This window comes from Erpetoichthys calabaricus, chromosome 2, assembly GCF_900747795.2.
Source record: "Erpetoichthys calabaricus chromosome 2, fErpCal1.3, whole genome shotgun sequence".
Taxonomy (NCBI): Eukaryota; Metazoa; Chordata; class Cladistia; order Polypteriformes; family Polypteridae; genus Erpetoichthys; species Erpetoichthys calabaricus.
Genome location: NC_041395.2, coordinates 119,391,461 through 119,414,214, shown reverse-complemented (window position 1 = coordinate 119,414,214; position 22,754 = coordinate 119,391,461). Strand labels below are relative to the sequence as shown.

General features: G+C 41.1%; 1 protein-coding gene across 1 annotated transcript in view; it reads right to left on the bottom strand.

The window, feature by feature from the left end:
• The window catches only part of gfm1 (G elongation factor, mitochondrial 1), a 70,670-nt gene extending 48,823 nt beyond the window's left edge, over positions 1 to 21,847 (bottom strand). Inside the window, exons 1-5 of the mRNA XM_028794436.2 lie at positions 21,638 to 21,847; positions 20,670 to 20,822; positions 13,020 to 13,152; positions 8,210 to 8,414; positions 7,709 to 7,825 (exon numbers count right to left, since the gene is read on the bottom strand). Of these exons, the coding sequence (XP_028650269.2) occupies positions 7,709 to 7,825; positions 8,210 to 8,414; positions 13,020 to 13,152; positions 20,670 to 20,822; positions 21,638 to 21,712 (683 nt within the window). The 5' untranslated portion in view covers positions 21,713 to 21,847. The remainder of the gene's footprint in view (positions 1 to 7,708; positions 7,826 to 8,209; positions 8,415 to 13,019; positions 13,153 to 20,669; positions 20,823 to 21,637) is intronic.
• Positions 21,848 to 22,754: the final 907 nt, after the last annotated feature.

Here is a 22,754-nt window from a genome sequence, read left to right as displayed (position 1 = left end):
GTAGGCTGCCATGTGTGTACAAAAAACTTAGGGAATCCCTACCAAGAAAAGAGCCTTTGCTATGATGCCCACTGTAAAGAAGCAGAGGTCTAGTTCAAAAAAGCAAGGTATATAGAGAAAAAACTGTTACAATATTGTCATGCAATAACCTGGTGATACAGTGGTCAATAAATATTAACATACACATCGCTAGAGTCCTATGTTTGAATCATGGAGTGCTGAAGTTTTCAAGATTTTTCAAAAGAATGGCAATAAATACTCAAATCCAGGTGTGCAAACCTCAACATTTCATACTCAAGAAGACTTCAGGCTGTAATTATGGTCAAAGGTCCTTTAACAAAGTACCTTAGTAAAGGGTCTGAATACTAAAGTCAATGTAACATTTCACTTTTTTATTTTTAATGCATTTTCAAAAAGTTCCAAAATCCTATTTTCACATTGTCATTCTGGGATATAAAGTGTTGCATGATGTGGGGAAAAATATAACAAAAATGAAGGTGTCTGAATACTTTGTGAATCCACTACATGCATTCTAAGCAACAAAGTGTATTAGTGTGGTGAAACACAAATCTTCTGGACCAGTTACTATATCTCAAACAGCAATGAATTTTAGGGTTAGTGAATTGGAGAAGGAGCAGGAGTGTGTCATTTCAGCACAACTGTATTCTACACATTGTAAGTGATGGCATGCAGACAGAGACTGGCATCCTGGCCAGGACTGACCAGGAATCCTTACCTGGTCAGGAGGCCAGTATAACAGAAGGACTGGGAGGACAATTTGTTCAAGACAATTTCTTTTCCCCATACATTAGGTAGCAGCTTCCTTGGCTCAGAATTCCCACACGGACACCCACAGGGCATGATGGGTGTTGTAGTGCTGTAGATTAGCCCTTTTGGGTTCCATGGGGGCTGCTATGGGGAGCTGAAATGGTAATAATTTCTACTTTGTGGGAATTCCAATTGATCTGGAAGTGCTCCCAATGGTATACGCACTGGCATCAGATGTACTCCCGGGTCCGAGATAAAAGGAATCACCCCGAGACATCCAGGCGAGCCAGAGTCAGGTACAAGGAAGACAAAGCTCAACTGGGAGGATTGGAGGAAAGAAGAAAAAGAAAGGGAAGAAAAGGATTGAGTGGTGGTTTGTTTTTCCCTTGTTAAAGCCTGTTGGTGAAAGGTGTTTATAAAAATAAACTTTTTATTCACACTGGAACTTGGGTATGTGAGGTTATGTCAGGGGTTTAGGGTGTTGCAACGCTCTGTGGTGGTCACAACGTGTGAACTATCAAGTCTGGCTCCTTCAGTCTTTCATGAAAAATGCAGGCAACAATTATTCTTCCATGTGTTCATTATTCATGTATTTCTAAAACTCTAAACAACCTACCATATTTATTTTGACTTTTACTAATACTACCTATACAACAATTGGAAAAGGTCAGTTATTGAATTTGCAGCTGCATTATCTAAACAAAGATCATATTTCTGAATGCTTGGCTTACAAAATGTAGAGAAATCTTAGCTGATTAATATTTAGTTGTTATCAGGCTCAAAACACTGAAGGATTAGTAGGACAGACCTAGGAGGCCCTTATGGGGAGAGAGAGTACTTTAGAAATGCATACTGGATGCAATTTTTGGGATGGGTTTACCACTGGGAAAGGTCATGGCCATGAACTAAAACATTGATGAATGAAGCATAACCCTGTACCCACAAGGTGGTCCATGTACATCATGGCTGAACTACTTTACAGATATTAAGAACATCAATGGTGTGGGAAGACATCTAGTTAACAAAACAACCCATTTAGTGTAGTGTAGTGTTAGCAGGACGGTCTCCTTAACTATGAAGTATGAGTAGGCAAAGAATGCATCAGCTGTGTCAATGGATGAAGCTAAAGCCTTCTATACGGAAGGAGAATGTGAAGTATGGAGAATAATCTTTAGTGACAGACTGGCGGACCATTCAATGATGCAGGAAACGAAAGAGGGATGTCATCTAAGGTGACCTTAGTAAGTTCAGGGAAACACTGACCTCAGATAGGGATTCAGCAGAGTGGTAGAAGGAACAATTCGAGTAGTTCATACACAAAACATACATTCCGCCCTGAAAATAATGAGAAGGGACCAAATGGTAGGTTAAGGTCTATTTCTGTGGCTTGGATTTATGCATTGCTTGAGAAGTTCTGAGATAAAACAGTAGCACATATTGGTATGATGCAACTAGAAATTTTGAAAGTACTATAATCTGTAGGGGTACCTTGGAAAACATGCCTCTTCCACATTACACAGAAGTGTCTTGCGACTGAAAGTGGGGTTCTTGCCTCTGTTTTTAAAGCTCTGTTTCAGCTACACTTGCAAAAACCTGCTTTCTACAGCTTACAAATTGTGCTTAATTAAGAGAGTTTGTTAACTCCTTGTATCTGTGTGATCTTAGAGGTTAAAGACACTCTAAGTCACTGATCTTGTAACAGTGCGGGCAGAAGATTTTAATTGGGTGTGGCTTCTTTATATTGCTATCTGTTGTCTGTCACGTTAGAGAGAGAGTTTTAGTGTCAGACTGAACTACCGCTTGATAAATCATCTACCGGAGTGAACAATGTTAATCATGGAGGGTTTTTGCTCCAACCCAATTTCTAAATGAAAAGTCAATTATTTCTTATGAAGCACTTAATGCTCAAGCAACATTTTATGCTTCATTTTAGCTGTCTTACTTGTTAACATCTCACCCTTAGCTGCTTATTTTAGTCTTAAACAGTTGCATTCACAATTTTTAATTGTTCCTTACTTATCAATAAGATCTAATTTGTCTCCATTAACATCTGTGTAGATTCATCATGAACTACATGGTTTAATAAAATATTAAGAGAAAAAAGTGAAGGACCGAGAATTACCCATTCATTTCAGACTTCAAAACATTTGGATGAAGACCATGGAAAGGAAAAACATTCTACAATATAAGAATGACTTGACATAGCAGAATTAAAAACACTAACAAGCCATGAAATTAAATAAGACCCGATATTGGTAAGGATTGGTTACTAATTAAGCAATTGGGTTGGAACAAAAATCTGATATTCTCCGGGATCGATGTTGCTTACCACTAATCTAGCTCATAAAAGGTTGTTGCACAGCTAGGGTCTTACCAGCTTTGATGTTAATCTGTTCTTTCATAAAGCTTCCTCTTCAAAAGTTCAACAAAAAAAAAAAAATGTTTTCTTTTGTACATACCGGGTTAACAATATGTTTGCAGTATGAAGCCACAATGGAACGCAAAAAGGTTTTCCACATAAAAAGGATGCATATGATTTAGGAGTATACAGGCAAGGATTTTTCTGGCAGTAGACAGTAGGATGATTTCAAAACAATTTTCACATTTCAGTCTTTGCCTTTCTTAAAGATGGTGACAAAGTCAATAATACCAAGTAAGTATAACAGTGGGAGGTCAAGCTTTAAGTTATAAGGCCCCAAATCTATGTAATGATTTGTGTAAGAGATGTCTCTTTCTTTTCAGCTTTTAACAACAGGTGGAAAACTCACTCCCCTCCTCGAACCGCCACCTGAACGTGGTGGAGGGGTTTGCGTGTCCCAATGATCCTAGGAACTCTGTTGTCCGGGGCTTTATGCCCCTGGTAGGGCCACCCAAGGCAAACTGGTCCTAGGTTAGGGATGAGACAAATTGCGGTTCAACATAACCTCCTATGACGAATAAAAAATTTGGACGGCGTTTTCCCTCGCCCGGACGCGGGTCACTGGGGCCCCCCTCTGGAGCCAGGCCTGGAGGTGGGGCTCGATGGCAAGCTCCTGGTGGCCGGGCTTGTACCCATGGGGCTTTTGCTGGGCACAGCCTGAAGAGGCAACGTGGGTCCCCCTTCCCATGGGCTCACCACCTATGGGAGGGGCCAAGTAGGTTGGGTGCAGCGTGAGTTGGGTGGTGGCCGAAGGCGGGGACCTGGGCGGTGGGGCTTGTGCGCGAGGTTGAGAGGTTCCGGCTAGATATAGTCGGGCTCACCTCGACACACAGCTTGGTCTCTGGAACCAATCTCCTTGAGAGGGGCTGGACTCTGTACCACTCTGGAGTTGCCCCCGGTGAGAGGCGCCAAGCGGGTGTGGGCATACTTATTGCCCCCCGACTTGGAGCCTGTACATTGGGGTTTACCCCAGTAGACGAGAGGGTAGCCTCCCTCCGCCTTCGGGTGGGGGGACGGGTCCTAACTGTTGTTTGTGCATATGCACCGAACAGCAGTTCGGAGTACCCACCCTTTTTGGAGTCCTTGGAGGGGGTGCTAGAGGGCATACCTTCTGGGGACTCCCTCGTACTGCTGGGAGACTTCAATGCTCACGTGGGCAATGACAGTGAGACCTGGAAGGGCGTGATTGGGAGGAATGGGTCCGAATGGGCCATGTTCCGTGCCTCTATTGTTGAGGCGGCTGACCGGAGCTGTGGCCGTAAGGTGGTCGGTGCCTGTCGTGGCGGCAATCCCCAAACCCGTTGGTGGACACCGGCGGTGAGGGATGCTGTCAAGCTGAAGAAGGAGTCCTACCGGTCCCTTTTGTCCTGTGGGACTCTGGAGGCAGCTAATAGGTACCAGCAGGGCAAGCGGAATGCAGCTTCGGTGGTTGCTGAGGCAAAAACTCGGGCATGGGAGGAGTTTGGGGAGGCCATGGAGAACGACTTTCGGACGGCTTCGAGGAGATTCTGGTCCACCGTCCGGCGTCTCAGGAGGGGGAAGCAGTGCAGTGTCGACACTGTATATGGTGGGGAGGGTGCGCTGCTGACCTTGACTCGGGACGTTGTGGGTCGGTGGGGGGAGTACTTCGAAGACCTCCTCAATCCCACTAACATGCCTTCCAATGAGGAAGGAGAACCTGGGGACTCAGAGGTGGGCTCCCCCATCTCTGGGACTGAGGTCACCGAGGTGGTCAAAAAACTCCTTGGTGGCAGGGCCCCGGGGGTGGATGAGATACGCCCGGAGTTCCTCAAGGCTGTGGATGTTGTAGGGCTGTCTTGGTTGACACGTCTCTGCAACATCGCATGGACATCAGGGACAGTGCCTCTGGATTGGCAGACTGGGGTGGTGGTCCCCCTCTTTAAGAAGGGAGACCGGAGGGTGTGTTCCAACTACAGAGGGATCGCACTCCTCGGCCTCCCTGGAAAAGTCTATTTGGAGGTTCTGGAGAGGAGGGTCCGTCGGACAGTCGAACCTTGGATTCAGGAGGAACAGTGTGGTTTTCGTCCTGGTCACGGAACAGTGGACCAGCTCTATACCCTTAGCAGAGTCCTGGAGGGTGCATGGGAGTTCGCCAAACCAGTCTACATGTGTTTTGTGGACTTGGAAAAGGCGTTCGACCGTGTCCCTCGGGGAATCCTGTGGGGGGGTGCTCCAGGAGTATGGGGTACCGGACCCCCTGATAAGGGCTGTTCGGTCCCTGTACAACCGGTGTCAGAGCTTGGTCCGCATTGCCAGCAGTAAGTCGAACCCGTTTCCAGTGAGAGTTGGACTCCGCCAGGGCTGCCCTTTGTCACCGATTCTGTTCATAACTTTTATGGACAGAATTTCTAGGCGCAGCCAGGGTGTTGAGGGGGTCCGGTTTGGTGGACTCAGGATTGGGTCACTGCTTTTTGCAGATGATGTTGTCCTGTTTGCTTCATCAGGCCGTGACCTTCAGCTCTCTCTGGATCGGTTCGCAGCTGAGTGTGAAGCGGCTGGGATGGGAATCAGCACCTCCAAAGCCGAGACCATGGTCCTCAGCCAAAAAAGGGTAGAGTGCCCTCTCAGGGTTGGGAGCGAGATCCTGCCTCAAGTGGAGGAGTTCAAGTATCTCGGGGTCTTGTTCACGAGTGAGGGAAGAATGGAGCGTGAGATCGACAGGCGGATCGGTGTGGCGTCCGCAGTGATGCGGACTCTGCATCGGTCTGTCATGGTGAAAAAGGAGCTGAGCCGTAAGGCAAAGCTCTCAATTTACCAGTCGATCTATGTTCCTACCCTCACCTATGGTCATGAGCTATGGGTAGTGACCGAAAGAACGAGATCGCGAATACAAGCGGCTGAAATGAGTTTCCTCCACAGGGTGTCTGGGCTCTCCCTTAAAGATAGGGTGAGAAGCTCAGTCATCCGGGAGGGACTCAGAGTAGAGCCGCTGCTCCTCCGCATCGAGAAGAGTCAGATGAGGTGGCTCGGGCATCTGATCAGGATGCCTCCTGGACGCCTCCCTGGTGAGGTGTTCCGGGCACGTCCAACCGGGAGGAGGCCCCGGGGAAGACCCAGGACATGCTGGAGGGACTATGTCTCCCGGCTGGCCTGGGAATGCCTCGGGATTCTCCCAGAAGAGCTAGAAGAAGTGGTCGGGGAGAGGGAAATCTGGGTATCTCTGCTCAAGCTGCTGCCCCCGCAACCCAACCTCGGATAAGCGGAAGAGGATGGATGAATGGAAAACTCACTACTTTAGGTTTAGCAAAACCTGGTCAGACAAAACTGTTCATCTGTTCCTTTTGCATCTATGTTTATTAGTCATATGCAAAAAATATAACTATTACAATAATTACGAATATTGGTATCCTACTATGACACTGGGTAGCTCTGCTCTACTGCCAAACAGATTCCTGCTCATGGGAAGGTATAAAGCATACCGGAAGCCATAGAATTCAAGGATGAAAAAATGTAATTTTATTAGACTGCCAAGCACAAACTTACACTGTGAAGTGGTGGGGGGAAGCCAGTTGGGCTATGTCTTCAAAACTGTGACTGTGTCTGACTTAATCTATGACTATGTAATAAAACTATCTAAAACTTTCCATGGACAAATCCATTCCAACAATTCCCACTTCTCTGGTGGTTTACTTTTTCCACTAATGCTGCTGTCTGCAGATTTGTTTTTTGTTTTCACCTCATTTATCAACTGGCTATATCTCCATAAGAATATTAACGGACACACATTGTTAGTATCTATTTACATTATTCATGCTGAATTTGCTTTGTTTTACTGTGTTTAAAGTGATCTTTATTTTTGGGTATGTTCATTATGTAAGTTGTAAAGTTGCAGCTTTACCAAGACAAGTACATTTAGAGTGTGTAAGAGTCACACTTTAAAAAAAAAAGTGTTATTGTTGCCAGCTGAGATGTAAAATTACATTTTTATTGTTTTTAGTTAGCCTACGTGTATCACCATTTGATCAAGGTGCATTTGAATATACAAGTATTAATTATTTAATTTAACTACACACACTACAGAAGCACAATACATACATTCAGACATTTGAAATGTACTGACAAAATGTGTAGAAATGAAAAATTACTGCTCATAAAAAATTGAACAAAATTACTTTCATTCGAATATTTGAATAATAATTGTAAATGAGGAGTTGGATGCAGTGCTGTCTTAACTGGCATTTAGTGCAGTACTTGTTTTGTATTGTACTTATGTTTATGGAGGGTGGAAAATCTTCAGAATTTGTTACTGTTGGAATAATTGAGGTGAGATTACAGTGGCCAATTTCATATGGCTTCCTCTTACTATTTTTTCCATTGCTTAAGTACAAAAATATCACCACATTTAAATTAATGAAATCAAAGAGTGAAACTGCAATTTAACAAAATATTTTCAGTAGCAGTTCTTAAGTTAGAATGAATTCTGTATCTCCTAGTAACTTAACTGCATGTATTAAGCCATACATCCCAAATTTAAATACACAATTACTAATTCTATCTTACCCAAAAGGTCCATCAAAGTACATGGCTCTTTCCTCAATAAGGTCTATAACTCCTTTCAAATTACCTTCAAGGCCAATTGGGATTTGTATAAAAGCTGTATTCTGATGGAGTTTTGTTCTATGTATGAAAAAGACAAAAAAGTTAAAATAAACATGAAATAAGGGAAAATAAACATGTCAGCTATTTAAACTTTCTTTTTTTGGGTATAAGTAAAGAAATACTCTAGCCAGTAAGACAGGTGAATGAATATGCCCTCATGTGGTCATATATATTATAGCAGTACTGCCTAACTTGACAGCAACATTGTCAAGCATACACAGAAACTGTTTTATTAATCAAGTACTGCAATAAAAATGATAATGAAGTTTAACAAATAAAAAGCACATTTATCACATATCATGCAAATCTAACTGCAATAAAGATTTAAATTGTATTAAGGTAAAAATATGTAAATAAAACAAAGGACCCATGAAAATCAAAAAAAAAAGTCTTTCACTTTACCTCATTTGCTGCATAGCACGATGAGGATTTGCACCCAGTCTGTCAAGCTTATTGATAAATGTCAAGAAAGGAACATTGTAGCGCTTCATCTGCCGATTAACTGTCATTGTCTGGCACTGAACTCCTCCCACAGCACACAGAACTAGAACAGCTCCATCAAGAACTCGCAGGGCTCTTTCAACTTCTATTGTAAAATCTACATGACCTACAGAGCATTGGTATATAAAAAAAGACCATTAGAAATTTTACAAGAGAAAATTGAAATTTAAAAATCAACTAAAAGCCCTGACAAATGACAGCCAGCTAATTAATATACAGTAATCCCTCGCTGTATTGCGCTTCGCCTTTCGCGGCTTCACTCTATTGTGGATTTTATATGTAAGCATATTTAAATATATATCGCGGATTTTTTGCTGGTTCGCGGATTTCTGCGGACAATGGGTCTTTTAATTTCTTGTACATGCTTCCTCAGTTGGTTTGCCCAGTTGATTTCATACAAGGGACGCTATTGGCAGATGGCTGAGAAGCTACCCAACTTACTTTTCTCTCTCTCTCTCTTGCGCTGACTTTCTCTGATCCTGACGTAGGGGGATTGAGCAGGGGGGCTGTTCGCACACCTAGACAATACGGACGCTTGTCTAAAAATGCTGAAAGATTATCTTCACGTTGCTACCTTCTGTGCAGCTGCTTCGTGAAGCCACATGCTGCACGGTGCTTCGCATACTTAAAAGCACGAAGGGCACGTATTGATTTTCGATTGTTTGTTTTTCTCTGTCTCTCTCTATCTCTACCTCTCTCTCACTCTCTTTCTCTGCTCCTGACGGAGGGGGTGTGAGCTGCCGCCTTCAACAGCTTTGTGCCGCGTGCTTCGCATACTTAAAAGCCAAACAGCCCTACTGATTTGTTTGCTTTTCTCTATCTCTCTGACATTATCTGCTCCTGACGCGCACTCCTTTGAAGAGGAAGATATGTTTGCATTCTTTTAATTGTGAGACGGAACTGTCATCTCTGTCTTGTCATGGAGCACAGTTTAAACTTTTGAAAAAGAGACAAATGTTTGTTTGCAGTGTTTGAATAACGTTCCTGTCTCTCTACAACCTCCTGTGTTTCTGCGCAAATCTGTGACCCAAGCATGACAATATAAAAGTAACCATATAAACATGGCTCTGGAACACAACCCCCGCGATGGAGGAGGGATTACTGTACATACAGTGCATCCGGAAAGTATTCACAGCGCATCACTTTTTCCACATTTTGTTATGTTACAGCCTTATTCCAAAATGGATTAAATTCATTTTTTTCCTCAGAATTCTACACATAACACCCCATAATGACAATGTGAAAAATGTTTACTTGAGCGTTTCCACGCTCAAATCGTGATGTACAAAACCTAAACTTGGCGTAAAGCCACGCACATTTTCACGGTAGCTCAAACCCTGGCATACGCAAGTTCTCCACTCGGTTTTGCAAACTGGCGGCACCCAGCATCAAAGCAGTGCTTTTGTTCCAGTGTGGTTTCCCTTTCTTTTTCAGATCCACATCCCTGATGCGGTTTTATCATATACACTGAAATTAACCGCATATTATTTATTAGTTTAAGGAATCTGATTGTAATTAACCTGTAACAATATAATGGTCCACGGAATAGCCAAACTATTCCAAATATTATAACTACTTTAACGTTGTTAATCTCACTGCACCTTCTTCTTCTTTCAGCTGCTCCCGTTAGGGTTTGCCACAGCGGATCATCTTTTTCCATATTACTCTCACTGCACCACTTGGAGTATTTATATCACTGTATCTGAGTGTGGAATCACAGCTTTACAGCAGCTGATCCGAAAGAGAATTATTGGTATACAGCATCTAGCACACGCTGCCTCAGCCATGCTGCCTATTTGAACTGCTATCATATGGCAAACGCTTCAGAGCCTTTCCAGTACAGACCTCACGGTTCAGAAACAGTTTCATCCAAAAAACTATAAATGCACTCAATCAGTCCATCAAGTGCTCCTTGTTAGAACTGTTTGTATTTATAAGTACAATTACCTCACTGCAAACTTGCGATACAATTACAATATTGCACAACCTGAGCCACTTTATAAAGCGCGTATTTACATATGATGACGATATCATTTTTAAGATGAAATGCAGCAAAATATGTTTATTATATTATATAGATAAAACTTTAACTTCATTTAAATAATCCATCCATCCATTTTCCAACCTGCTGAATCCGAACACAGGGTCACGGAGGTCTGCTGGAGCCAATCCCAGCCAACACAGGGCACAAGGCAGGAACCAATCCCGGGCAGGGTGCCAACCCACCGCAGGACACACACAAACACACCCACACACCAAGCACACACTAGGGCCAATTTAGAATTGCCAATCCACCTAACGTGCATGTCTTTGGACTGTGGGAGGAAACCGGAGCGCCCGGAGGAAACCCACGCAGACACGGGGAGAACATGCAAACTCCACGCAGGGAGGACCTGGGAAGCGAACCCATGTCCCCTCATTTAAATAATCTATATCTTAAATATAATTCGCCAGCCTACTCACTCACTCACGTCTGTCCGAAGCCGAATGCGCAGTCGACTTCTGCGCAGCTGGCCGAAAAACCAAACGAGACCAACATCACGACAGGCGGCAGATTTACGGCCGCAAAAATTCAAACAGAAAGGCGACTTCGATTAAAGCTCTAGAGGCCTGAAAGGCGATTTCGACTACAGCTCCAGGCCTAATTACGCATTCATTCAATACACCTATATCAGGTTTGTGGTGCTTATACTTATTACTATTCCATATTGTACTGGAACATTCATCATTCAATATTATACTATAGGCCTGGAAAATTCATCAACTAACAGTACAAGCCTGTACAGTAATGAGTAAAGTGGACTACAATCATTACAAAACAACTTCTTCATTACTTATCATTTGTTCTTCATACACTGCTGACACAAACTCGTGCCCGTTTCATCTTACGTTGTCGAAACGGGCTCTTTGTCTAGTTGTTAATAATTAAACATGTAAGGACATGGTGTCGCAGCACTAGCAATGAGCTGGCACTCCGTTCAAAGATTGTTCCTGCCTCGCACTGTATTCTTACTGGTGCGACACTGGAAGGAAGGGAAACAGGGAGATCAGCTACCCCAAAAACATTTCCTGCAAAACATGCGTGGACCTCCATGGCGTAGGAATTATCACTCCATCCTGTTGAAACCAGGCACGCACCACATCCATTTTTTCCAGGGCCGCAAAAAAGTTCTCTCAGTTTTCAATGTAACATTCTGAAGTGACTGTGAACATTGCTTCCCCCCTCATCAAAAAAGTAAGGGCCTACAATGCCAAATTCTGCAACAGTGCACCAAACTGTAACGCGCTCACTGTGCAGTGGTCTCTGATGAAGTTCACAAGGGTTGGCGTCAGCCCAATAGGAAAGGTTTTGCTTATTTACGTAACCATTCAAATGGAAATGTGGCAATTGCATTTCAATGAATGGTTTGCAGAATGGTCGCACACAATGCTCTACGGCTCTCCCAGTCTATCTCAGTGAGTTCCTGCACTACCAACGTCTTGTATGGATGGAAATTAAGGTGCGCATGCAAAATCCTCCTCAAAGATGTGTTGAAAATACCTAAGGCAGAAGCTTGTTTGCACAATGAATATCTAGGAGACTACAAAAGTGATGACCTTACAGAATAGATGTTTTCAGGCATTCATACAGTCCGAGGATGGCCTGGATATTTTCTGTTTAATGTGTATCCGTCTGTCTAAATTTACCCACCCACTGAAGAATTTTTCCGATTTGGGACGTCAGCGTTAAGAAGAACACTGAAGTGCATTTGAAAGTCACGGTGTGTAGTGATGATGGATTTGTTGTTTTTGAAGAACGATTCAACAGCGAAAGCAAGGTGCGCATGTTGCTAACTGAAAACTACACACGTTGCTAACTGAAAACTACACACACACGCTAATATCCATCACTTAGTCCATTAAATGTCCCCTATGTGTTACATCACATACTTTTTATAGACAATGACTCAAACAGATACCAAACAAAACTGCCTGGAAATGTGAGGCAGCAACACACATATCACCTCATTAACAAAAACATCTTTGTCAAATATACAAAAATCTGTAGTAAAATATTGTTCTTCTTGGTGGCATTAGATGGTTTTTGAATGACAAAATTCATCATAGTCAAGGGTGATGACTACTGGCAAATAACTATACAGTAGAATTAATAGATCATCTCCTGTTGTCATGTCCATTAGACGGTCATTTTTATTTTCATTATTATCTTTTCAATGACCTTGCTTATCCCTGATAAAGTTTATAAAACTATGTAGTGTTATTTGTTTTACAAAAAAAATCTAATTAACAATTAAATTATATTCCAAAAATCAAAAACACGTTCACTACACATAGTATCCTTTGAAATTCTTTGCCTTTAGCAACCACTGACAAGCAGTTCATAGTCTCTTACACAAAGCAACATCAATTTTGATGTTATACGGTATAAGGTACAAATGAAAATTAAGGTTAAATGGCTGCAAATTTAACCCCCTCAATATTTTGATAGTGGGATAAAAAATTATTTTTAGCTTCACTTAAAATCTCCCTTCACTGAAAAATATGGACCCCATAATTCACCACATACGTGATGCCAGTTAGTAGCACTGATGAATGGCTGTATTGCAACTGCACTGCATAAAGTAGAAGAACTGAATTATTTAAAAAGTACAACCTCATATTCAATATGCTATAGTAACGAATGCATTTGATATACAGTAATTTACACTACCAGGAGTATCGATAATATTAATGTTGTGCTTCTTCCACATGGTGTATGTTGCAGCAGACTGTATTGTTATCCCTCTTTGCCGTTCCAGTTCCATGGAATCCATAACGGCACCAACACCATCTTTCCCTTTTACCTAGGGATAAAATAATGCAACACAGAACAGACTAAAATAGCATGAAAAAAGTATTGTGCCCTTTTCAAAATAATATAAATTCATACCACATTCATTAAAACAAAATTCTGTGATCTATGCACTTAAAGTGTCATAAAGTTATTGATAAGTAATAACATTGTATTAGAAAATAAAAAAAAAAAAACACATTACCTTTCAGTTTACAAATAAACATGTACATCAGTAATTCACATTATTTTACTAGACAAGCTATAGAATTTATGTTATTTGCCGAAGTCTTCCAGGAAGACAAACAGGAATAGCTGAAGAGATGGTGAAACATGCTATGTATACAAAATCCCACAGAACTAAACACGTTAAAAGAATATTTAACTCCAAAGCTTTAAAGAATATTCACTTCATTTGGATCTAATTAGCAGTATTGTCCCATGTTCCTATGTTTGCACTTGGCAAGTCATTCTGAGGTTTTGTGTTTTTTTTTTTTTAAATTTCTAAATCATATTCAAATTTAAGAAAGTTAAAAACTTTTATTATACCTTGAATTGCATTTTTTACGCTTAGTTAAGACAGCTCCAGGTATATAAGCACCTGTTAACATCCTTATTCAGAAAATGTTTGAGCATAAATATACTGCTCAAAAAAAATTAAAGAAACACTTTTTAATCAGAGTATAGCATCAAGTCAATGAAACATCTGGGCTATTGATCTGGTCAGTTAAGTAGCAGAGGGGGTTGTTAATCAGTTTCAGCTGCTTTGGTGTTAATGAAATTAACAACAGGTGCACTAGAGGGGCAACAATGAGATGACCCCCAAAAACGGGACTGGTTTAACAGGTAAAGGCCACTGACATTTTTCCCCTCATCTTTTCAGGCTGTGTTTTTTTTTTTTTTTTTTTTTTTTACTAGTTTTGCATTTGGCTACAGACAGTGTCACTACTGGTAGCATGAGGTGATACCTGAACACTACAGAGGTTACACAGGTAGTCCAGCTTCTCCAGGATGGCACATCCATACGTGGCATTGCCAGAAGGTTTGCTGTATCTCCCAGCACAATCTCAAGCATATGGAGGAGATTCCAGGAGACAGGCAGTTACTCTAGAAAAGCTGGACAAGGCCATAGAAGGTCCTTAACTCATCAGCAGGACCGGAATCTGCTCCTTAGGGCAAGGGGGAACAGGATGAGCACTGCCAGAGCCCTCCAAAATGACCACCAGCAGACCACTGGTATGAATGTCTCTGACCAAACAATCAGAAACAGACTTCATGTGGGTGACCTGAGGGCCCGACGTCCTCTAGTGGGCCCTGTGCTCACTGCCTGGCACCGTGGAGCTCAATTGGCATTTGCCATTGAATACCAGAATTTGCAGGTCCACCACTGGCGCCGTGTGCTTTTCACAGATGAGAGCAGGTTCACCCTGAGCACATGTGACAGACGTGAAAGGGTCTGGAGAAGCTGTGGAGAATGTTATGTTGTCTGTAACATGGTTCAGCATGACCGGTTTGGTGGTGGGTCAGTGATGGTCTGAGGAGGCATATCCATGGAGGGACGCACAGACCTCTACAGGCTAGACAAGGATGAAGGAATTGATACATGGACAAGCCTGCCACATCATTTTTTCACTTAGATTTTTGGGGTGTCTTTGAATTCAGCCCTCTGTAGGTTGATAATTTGCATTTCCAGGATCTGATGCGTTTTTCAAAGTCTTCCTTTAATTTTTCTGAGCAGTTTATAAAGCAATCTCTAAGAAGGACAGAATTCACCTGGATACATTTCTTTCTCACTGTTCAGGGAGACTTTTAAAGTAAATGTGCAGGAACACACAAAAACTTTCTATATAGGCTAATCATATAGTGCAGTTCCATTGAACAAGGAAGACAAACAGGTTTGACAATTTTTTTTCAAATAAAAAAACAAAGCACTATAGCCTTAAATTTAAATACATATGGGACATCCGGTTTATACAATTTTCCAGATCTTCTTAATTTAATACAGGGTTCACATGTCTAGGGTCTACCCTAAAATAATTGAGCACACAGCTTGAGCCAACCTTGAAAGAATCATCAATCCACAGTGAGATTTCAGAGTCACTACTATATCAATCCTGTACGTCTATGGGTGAGCACCTGAAAACAATATCTACATGGACAGAAGAAGAAGAATGCACCATATAGGATCTGAGTTCAGACTTTTAAAGTGGAGGCAACAGTTCAATCGTGTTATTCTGCTACTTAAAATATCAAACATGTTTAAATACATGCAAAAATAATTGCTCCGTATATACTATTAACTGAGCCACAAGTAGAAAACTTTTCATTTTATAAACATATGATAGTGCTGGGCGGTATACCGGTTCATACCAAAAACCGTTTTTCATTTTTGTTATGATATGGATTTTTCTTCGACCGAAACACCGGTTTAAATAGCCTAAACAACATTCAGAACGTGGCGCAGCGGGAAACTGTTTAAGGGGGACCTTTTTCACTGGTGCACCGCAAAATACGCATCCAACAGAGTACATGTGTTAGTGGAGGTATTGAGTGGTGAAAATGGACAGGGAACATTCTGAAACTGAAGCTGTAGCAGACGATAAAGTTGAACATGATAACACAGAAGAACTTTTGACGAAAAAAGGTGCTGTGTCTGTTATCTGTAGATACTTTGGTTTTAAAAGGTCGGATGTGGAGAATTATGTTCAAATGTATGAATACTGTTTCTATACTACTGGATAATACTGCAAGCCAAGTTGTACTTGTTTTATTTTATTTTTTTTTCCAATACTGTGTAATACTGTGACAGTGCCGGTCCCCTACAGACTCCCTCTTCCCACATGGGAGTCTGTTGAACCAACACCGTCGATAGTTATGACCGAGATGAGCTGAGAAATCTCATTGAAGCCAGGGGATGTTGGAAAGTGCTCAAGTGCTTTTGTTAAAAACAGTCAAAGTAAAACCAAAAGTATCCGTTGGACAGTGTTCAGAAAAATACAGTAACCAAATAAATAGCAAATCCATAAAGCCAGTGAAATGTGGGGATAAAATCCATAATAAATATATCCGTTAAAATGCAGTCTCTCTCCTCGCCCGATGGCAGCACACCACCTTCTGTCTCCACGGCTCACCCTTCACTGGCATTGCTGACGGAGCCTTTGCAGCACGAACTGCTTTCTGCCAACCCGTTTTGGCTGCCGCCACACTGCGCAGCCAGACCGTCCGAGGTCAGCACACCTCCCGTCTTCCTTCGTGCTCACTCAGTCACTCCTCAGATCCATTTGGAGGTCTTACATTTCGCTCGCCCCACTCCACATGCTTACTCAGTGGGGTGAACCAGCCCCTAGATCGCCTAAGCCTGCACTCCCTCACGGAGCCCCAGCTCGTGCTGCCTTCTCCTTCCTGGTGTCTGGATCGTCTCCCATGACTGCCTTTTCCCTTCTTTAACCTCCTTGTGTTCTATCTTTTCTTTTTTCCTTCCCCCATCCTGCCGGCCCATAAATATACGTCTCCGTCTGTGGGCTCAGCGCCTTATTCACATGCCACACTAAGCCGACGAAGTAATTGAGAATGATCAGATGCGGTCAGGCAATCCCGCCCACGAAGACAGACACGGCGAACTGGATTTAAAAACTGACCTTTTTTTTTTTTGTTAACCACTAAACAACAAATAGTATTATATAAATGCAAGCTGCAGTTTTATTATTATATATATATATACAGTAATCCCTCCTCCATTGCGGGGGTTGCGTTCCAGACCCCCCCCTGCGAAAGGTGAAAATCCGCGAAGTAGAAACCATATGTTTATATGGTTATTTTTATATTGTCATGCTTGGGTCACAGATTTGCACAGAAACACAGGAGGTTGTTGAGAGACAGGAACATTATTCAAACACTGCAAACAAACATTTGTCTCTGTTTCAAAAGTTTAAACTGTGCTCCATGACAAGACAGAGATGACAGTTCCGTCTCACAATTAAAAGAATGCAAACATATCTTCCTCTTCAAAGGAGTGCGCGTCAGAGAAAGAGAGAAAAAGCAAACAGTCAAAAATCAATAGGGCTGTTTGGCTTTTAAGTATGCGGAGCACCGCCCGACAAAGTACTGTAGCTGCAAGGAAGGGAGCAAGCATTTTTCAGCATTTGTTAGAGCCCCTCTGCTCACACCCCCTCCCGTCAGGAGCAGAGAATGTCAGAGCGAGCGAGAGAGAGGAAAGCAAACAATCAAAAATTAATACATGCTGTTTGATCTTTTAAGTATGCGAAGCACCATGCGGGAAGCATATCGCTTGCAAAGCAGCCACATGTAAGCCCAGCAAAGAAGGGAGCAGTGTGAAGGTAATCTTTCAGCGTTTTTTGAGGGGGTGCGAACAGCCCCCGTGCTCACAATATATTTGAGGAGTTTTATTTAATACATAATATGCGCTGTGGTTGGGTAGCTTCTCAGCCATCTGCCAATAGCGTCCCTTGTATGAAATCAACTGGGCAAACCAACTGAGGAAGCATGTACCAGAAATTAAAAGACCCATTGTCCGCAGAAATCCGCGAACCAGCAAAAAATCCGCGATATATATTTAAATATGCTTACATATAAAATCCGCGATGGAGTGAAGCCGCGAAAGTCGAAGCGCGATATAGCGAGGGATTACTGTATATATGTTTATTATATATATATATATATATATATATATATATATATATATAGCTTAGCTTGAAGCAAGGTCTATACTAATGCAATTTGCCTTAATGATGGTTCAGTTGGTAAAGATATCATCTCCAAGTTGCACTTGTTTTATTTTAGTTTGGTGAATACTGTGTAATGTACCGGGGCTTGAAGTTTTGATGTAATAGTATTATTACTGGAAGTTGCACTATTATTTATTTTATTGTTATTATTTATTAGTTTATATATTATGCAGTTTAATGATGGTAAAGTTGTTTAAAAAGTCACTTTAACATGTCAGTGGACAGAGATTGTTAACATTAACAAAGTGTAGTTGGTTTACAAAAAATATTTGCCATTTATTCCTTTTCTAAGACATGTTCAGTGCAATACAACTAAATGCCTCTTTGGATGGTTGACAATTTGTTGTCAAAGTTTTAGTTTAAGAGGTTTGCAAAATTTGTTCAATAAAAAGGTTCTATATTTTGACAGCAACTGTCATGCAGTGTGATTCCTTCTCTTCATCAGTGACCCCCCCCTTTGAAAACTATCACTTTATGGAGCCATGCAAACCTGTATTAATACTTGTGTGCACATTAAAATGTTTTTTTGTACAATGTACAATTCTCATGACAGTGGAATAGGTTTTTCTTAGCCAGTCTACTGCAGTAATTGCAGTGGAAAATGTGATTAACTCATGCATGGGAAAAAAATACCGTCGAATACCGTGAAACCGGTACAATCTTGAAAAATACCGTGATATAGAATTTTGGTCATACCGCCCAGCACTAACATATGATTTACCGGAATGTGATGAAGAGAGGAAGTCCCGGCAAAAGAAGAAAGAGGAAGTCCCAAGAAAGATTGAGACACACAAGGATAATGAGGAAAGGCATAGTAGGAACGCTGAAGGCACACAAATGGCAAATATCAAATACTTCTAAACTTATTCTACTAAATGTCTTTGACAGTTAACAGCTTTAGTTAACATAACTACCTAAAAGGATAAGTGTCTGTAGATCCGTGTGTCCGTCTGGTTTCTATGTCTCTAAAATTCCAACAGAAGGTGCATCACAAACATGTGAAATAATAAAATGCACTGCATCTGTCCTTCTAACAGTTGGCACATCACAAATATTAACAATACTTTCACAAATCTAGTAACCATATGTATATAGCAGACAAGTACATTGCACTTGCCATTCCAACAGATTGTACCTCACAAATATTTTACAGTACTGCTTTACTACATTCATTATAAAATACATTCCCAAGAGCCAGGTATGCATGTGGGGCATGTGCGAGTGTGTTTAGTTTGCAATGGACTGGTGCCCTGTCCAGGAATTGTTCCTACTTGCTCCAGACCCTAGCAGCACTGCTTAAGATTTAGCGAGTTTACAAAATGGTATTAAAGTAGACGGTGCACCTCCCACTGTGTATTCAGACATAAAATTTCTAGTTACTACGTGTAACACTTTACATTTACTTATATTATAATTTATCTGCCACAAATCTGTCCAAGCCTGCATGCTGTCGAAGTCCAAGATTCAATGGATTCTAGATTATCTGCCAAATCTGCCAAGCTTGGCATCATCTGCAAAGTAACTTAACCAGCTTGTTACTTACATTCCTATCTAAATCATTTACATATATTTAAAAATAGCAGCGGCCCTAGCACTGACCCCTGTTGAACTCCACTCTTAACATCAGCCAATTCTGATGAGGTTCCACGCACCATCACCCTCTGCTTCCTGTGTCTGAGCCAATTCTGCACCCATCTAAAAACATCACCCTGAACTCCCACTTCATTTAATTTGATGCCCAACCTCTCATGTGGCACATTATCTAACATTTTCTGTAAGTCATCATAAATAATATAAGTGCCACTTTGATATGTTTTTTTTTTTTTTGCTTCCTTATAGAATTCCAGCATGTTAGTAAAATATGACCTCCCTCATCTCATCCCATCCCATGCTGACTGTTCAGTAAAATTCCTGTTTTTGCTAGGTGTTGCTCAACCTTTTCCATAATTCCTCCCATTCATATTTACCTGTGATGCATGTTAAGCTAACTGGCCTACAATTACTTGGACCAGCCCAAACACCCATTCTATATAATGAGATAACATTTGCCATTTTCCAGGTCTTCAGAACTTCCCCAGTGTGCAGTAAATTCCTAAATATATTGCTTGATTTCAGCCTATTTAACCTAAGCCATACTTCTTTCTCTACAGTAGTACCCGTTACCGCTGGGAGGTTATCCACATCCACACATGTGAAGACTTCATAAAAATGCAAGTTCAGAACATCTGCCATTTAACTGACTTTATATTGTAATTCCCCTATACTATTTCTGATACAGTTCACCTGCTCCTTGACTGTTCTTTTACTCCTAAAATAGTAAAAACACTTAAGTCTGCACTGATTACTTACATTTCAACTATTCTGAGATGGGTAGCACAGCTAGTTAATACATAAGAGGTTTAGGCAATATAAAATTAGGGGACCAAAGTAGAAAACCATTTTCAGTATTTCAGATTGTTGAAAAACCCCTAAATTACATTTTACGTCAAGACAAATTAACAGATAATAATAAACATACAGTATATGATGAGTAAAACAATGGCAATATTTTTTTTTTCTTAAATTAAAACTAAACTGAATGTGGATTCTTTACAGTTTAAAAATTAATAAAATCTGTTAAACTAAAGAGGAAATTAATTAAAAATGAAAGTCAGGGTGTTACAAGTCTTAGAACAATGGCCAGCAGCCACAAATGCAGAATGGAAAATGGCAGGTTAGATGATTAGGCTTTAACAGCATACAGCGATACATAAAAATAACAGACAGCAATTAAAACAAAAGGTACCTCATGCATCTCTGCTATTCTGCCAGTGTAGTACAGTATGCGCTCTGTGACTGTTGTTTTTCCCGAGTCAATGTGCGCAGAGATGCCGATATTTCTGATTCGCTCATTAGGAAGGATATTTGAGGAACATGCTCTGGAAACATTTACCAAGATCTAAAAAAAAAAAAAACGGGGATCGTTGGAAACAATAAAACAATCGTCCATATTTTCACTAACCCTTCACGGCAAAGGCTTAAACCAGTTCAGGATGGCAGAAAGCAAAAGCCCTTCAAGCAGAATCGGGCCCAAAGCAGGAGTCCAAAATGAACAGAACATCAGTGAACAGGAAACCAACCAGTCAAACTCCCTCCACCACCCCCAACAGTAAATAAAATCCCAAGAATTTTACAAGTAGCGAAATACAGTGTAACATTTAAATGGATGTATATTTACAGAACTACAAGCAAGGCTTGGCACGCTCAGGATCCAACATTGCGTAAGACTTGGGAACTGAACCGATAACCGTGTTGCTTAAAGTTCACACGGCCTGCGTTTACGATTTAATTAATTTAATTCTGCAAGGCTTTTGCAACAAAAGTAAGATATAAGGGTCTCCTAATGCTGTGCATACTAAAGACCAATGCCACATTACCCACTACCCATTCTGCTACTGAGAATGAAAATAAAGAATTAATTTCTGTTAAATGTCTAATAGTTGACAAGGATAAAGACTTTGCAAGGACGAATGGTTTAAGAGAAAATTACAACAGTTAGTAAAGAACTGTGATAATTCGAATCGAATTTTATTTCTAATGATCACGAAAAGGTCACTTTAAATTGTGTACCATTAATTTCGCAAAACCGCAGCACTTCAGTTTGTGTGAAGCTCGTTGATGACACTGTGCATTTTCTGCTTATTTAAACAAAAAATGGCATCAGTAAAACAGTGTCACGACTAATCCCACGGAAAGAAGGTGGAAATGACTTACTTTTCTCCATTGTAATGCCTTTAAGCTACCGGGCTGTAGGTGACTAAATATTGAAGCAGCTTTCAAAAAGTACATCACTGCTGGCTAAAATACGCGTATAATTATTAAATATTGTTTCCAGTGCGTTAAAAAGAAAAAAACAAAATTTCTGCGCAGGATGGCAGCGTGAATGTCATGCCGGTTCCTTTGGCTGACACTTCTCGCTATTGGATGGTTCCTTTGGCTGACACTTCTCGCTATTGGATCCAAGGTAGTCAACGATACGCAGTCCTCCGGCGTAATGAGCGGCACCACAGGCTTTACTAAAAAGTGACACTGCTGAAAATGTGAGACAGCGCCACCTTCTGATAAGAAAAATAAGAGCGCGCTCGTAATAGAGAAAAGTCCGCCTCAGGTAGTCCGAGTACGAACGTACCATTGCTTATTTATCTTAGTATACTTTTAATAAGCGGGTGTGGGTGATTGTGTGACTTGCGAACCTTGATGTAAAAGGATTCACAACAACAAAACGTATTAAGCGTGCTCGTAAAATAAAATAACCAATTACCCGAACAACTGACAAAATACAGTAACACTAAAATGATGCTTAGCAAAAGGCGGAGACATTTTCCTCGATCTTGATCACATCATCATGTTGGTGAAACAGTCGTATAATTATTTAAGTTTCATTATGCTTTGCAATCCCATATGCGGAATATAATACGGCTCATTTGTCCTATTCAAATTCAAAACATCGCTTACAAAGTTTTTAATTACTCTTCAGCTACTCACTACAGAAAATAACTTGATTAAGTAATGGACTACAGTATAGGCAAATAGGGAGGGAGCATGTGTGTTACTGACAGAGACCCAGTGATCTCAGTATGCGGTCACGGCAGATGGAAGCACATGCCCATTCAACAGTTCAGGGCTGGTGGGAGAATGTTACGTTGTTTTCAGGTTTTGGGCACGATTAAATGTTATTCTTTAATTATGTCTTGATATCTAACACTGTAGAACTGAAAGACTTACTTTTCACACAACTGTGGATAAATTGTTGCTCAATGCTGTTTAACGGCAAAGGTTTTCGTGGCATAGTGGCACAGCAGTTAGAGCCACTGGTTCCCAATTCTAGAGC